This window comes from Montipora capricornis, chromosome 1 (genome assembly GCF_036669925.1).
Source record: "Montipora capricornis isolate CH-2021 chromosome 1, ASM3666992v2, whole genome shotgun sequence".
Classification (NCBI taxonomy): Eukaryota; Metazoa; Cnidaria; class Anthozoa; order Scleractinia; family Acroporidae; genus Montipora; species Montipora capricornis.
Window position 1 is genome coordinate 27909982 of NC_090883.1, and position 2500 is coordinate 27912481.

At 34.4% G+C, this 2500-nt stretch overlaps 2 protein-coding genes across 2 annotated transcripts in view; both read left to right on the forward strand.

Moving 5' to 3' along the window:
* LOC138037548 (uncharacterized) overlaps positions 1 to 2500 on the forward strand; it is a 67846-nt gene that overhangs the window by 62238 nt on the left and 3108 nt on the right. Inside the window, exons 2-3 of the mRNA XM_068883459.1 lie at positions 400 to 810; positions 1252 to 1346. Coding sequence (XP_068739560.1) covers positions 594 to 810; positions 1252 to 1346 — 312 coding nt within the window. The 5' untranslated portion in view covers positions 400 to 593. The remainder of the gene's footprint in view (positions 1 to 399; positions 811 to 1251; positions 1347 to 2500) is intronic.
* Positions 1 to 2500, forward strand: part of LOC138013886 (serine/threonine-protein phosphatase 6 regulatory ankyrin repeat subunit A-like) — a 133643-nt gene that overhangs the window by 18788 nt on the left and 112355 nt on the right. The gene's annotated exons all lie outside the window — the stretch shown is intronic.

Sequence of the window (2500 nt, forward strand, 5' to 3'; positions counted from 1 at the left end):
TTTAAGTGTCTGAGTAAACAGAGTTATAAAAGACATGTTTCCGGCGGCAGGTATTTTTTGCAGGTTGCAGGTTGAAATATAACTGGAAAACCGCTGGTACTTAAAAGAAAGGTAAAGGGATAGACTTACCGTGACTGTTACATGAAGAGCTAACCTTAGGCCTAATTAGGCTTGAAGAAAAGTTTTTTTAGACCTAAGGTTAGCTATTCATGTAACAGTCACGGTAAGTCTATCCTTGTACCTTCCTTTTAAGTGCCAGCGGTTTAGAGTTAGGGTTAAAATCAAATTTCAACCTGCAACCTGCAAAAAATACCTGCCGTGTTTCCGGCTAGAAAGAAATATTATTGGTGTCATTAATTTTAATCAGGTTAAATTTATAAGGTCGAATCTTATTTTCAGACACTTTTATCAAGCTCCTAATCAGTGTATCAAACCTAAACGAAGAACAAGAGGAAAAAGTGTATAATTTTTTAGCACCCCAAGTCCAATCTTTTGTGAAATCCCGTGACTATTCCTCAAATAAACAGAAAGGAGTGAGAGCCTTGGCTAAATTTATCACAGAAGCCTACAAGGTATCCTTAAAAGCTGTCAACATGGGCTCTCTTGAAATCATTGTGGATTGCCCTACCTTAAGAAGTCTTGAGCATCTGTGGAATGATTATCTCTCTGGTCACCTCAATAAAGTGGCAGAACGATACCTTGTGACAGATGAAATGAAGAAGAAACTTGGACTGGAGACAATAAACCTGAAAACAACCATAGACGAGGAAAACTACTTGGCCTGCAGGAAATTTCTTACCGAAATGCCAGGTGCTTGTTCATTTAAATCTTTGATCATGACAAAACAAACAACAAAAGAATTTTTTAAGTTACCCTTGGGACGTACTGTACTCTCTATACTAGTAAGAGCTGGACCTTAGCCCTTCAGTGTAAGAATCTGCAATGTACATACAGACTTTTTGTTTATTATTTACTTTAGTAGATATTGCAGTAGTCCTTATCATTAAGTAAAGCTGGTCAAGAGAAAGAGTAGCTGATCTAAAGTTTTTGTTATCCTTACTGCTTTAATTTTCTTATCCCAGACTAGTTTTCCCACGTCATTGTGTTTGTTTCTGTCCCTTTCCTGAGGCAGTGAGGGCCTTATAGAGCAGTTGCACCGGCAACAAAGGGAATTTTCATGACAGAAGAAATTTAACAGTGAAAAATTAACCACCAACTCTCTCTAACATGGTAGCATGTCTTCGTTTTCAGGAGAAGCAGACATTGATTTGTTATCCTCTCAACAAGGTTTACTTAATCAGGGATCCAGCACAAGTGAAAGGAACACGTCTGGAGGTTACACGGCTGTAAGTTCCTTGCATTATTTGATAACAGGAAGTATTAAAATCTAAATGGATTTTTAAAAAAGCATGGGTATGTGTGCAAAGAAAAATACACAATGTTAAAAAAGCAAAAAGATTAAATCTTTATAATGCAAAAAAGGAACCCAAACAAACAAACAAAAGGAAAAAAACGAATGTTCGTTTTTATCCTGGCATGCATGAAACTTGCATACTGTAAGTGGTGTAACAAATAGTAGCCTTAGTCTTGCAGTTTGCATTTGGAGGTTTGGCATTTTATGCGTTGACCGCCATGAAAGTGTATCCCTCATAAAGATACATTTCTATTTGTTCCGAAAGGACAATCTTGTGTAACATCTCCTCATTGGCATTCATTTACGCTCCAAGAGTCTTGTTATGCTATTGCATGTAAATGAATGTGAAATCAATTCTGATTTATGGCAATTCCCCCCTATTATCGATTTTTTTAAAAAATTTATATCTTCATGGTTTTTGCCAAGTAAACACTAAGGTGCAGTATTGCGGTTTATCAAAATATCTTGATAGGATGTTATTTGTTTGAGACTTGATATTTGGATATTTTATTGATATTTGGGTGATAATAGAATGATAATATCGAGGAATCATTTTCATTATAATGTGCATGTCAAATATTAAACTATCATTATCATTTGAGATTATCATGATAGTTGCTCAATAATTTTCGCTTGCAAATTCTGTAATTGTCGCGATCAAATCTTTAATTTGAAAAAGTGGTAAATTGAGATATCAAAGTATCACTCTCAAATCTTGAGAATAGCATGGAAAAATATATTTCTGAATAGCAAGCTATAATATCATGTATCACTCTCATTCTCAAATCATGTCTTACGCAAGTGATTTTATTATGTAACAAAGAAGAACAGACACTGACAGTGATTGTTTGATATATCATGATAATATCAAAATTCTCTAATAAAGCTGGAGAATACCACAATTGATCACTCTATTACCGGGTAGAAGAAAACCTTACTTAATAAAATGTTGTGATAATATCATGATTTATCACTATATCACAGGGGGAAGAAGAAATTCTTACTTAATTAAATATTCTGATAATATCATGATTTATCACTATATCACAGGGGGAAGAAGAAATTCTTACTTAATTAAATATTCTG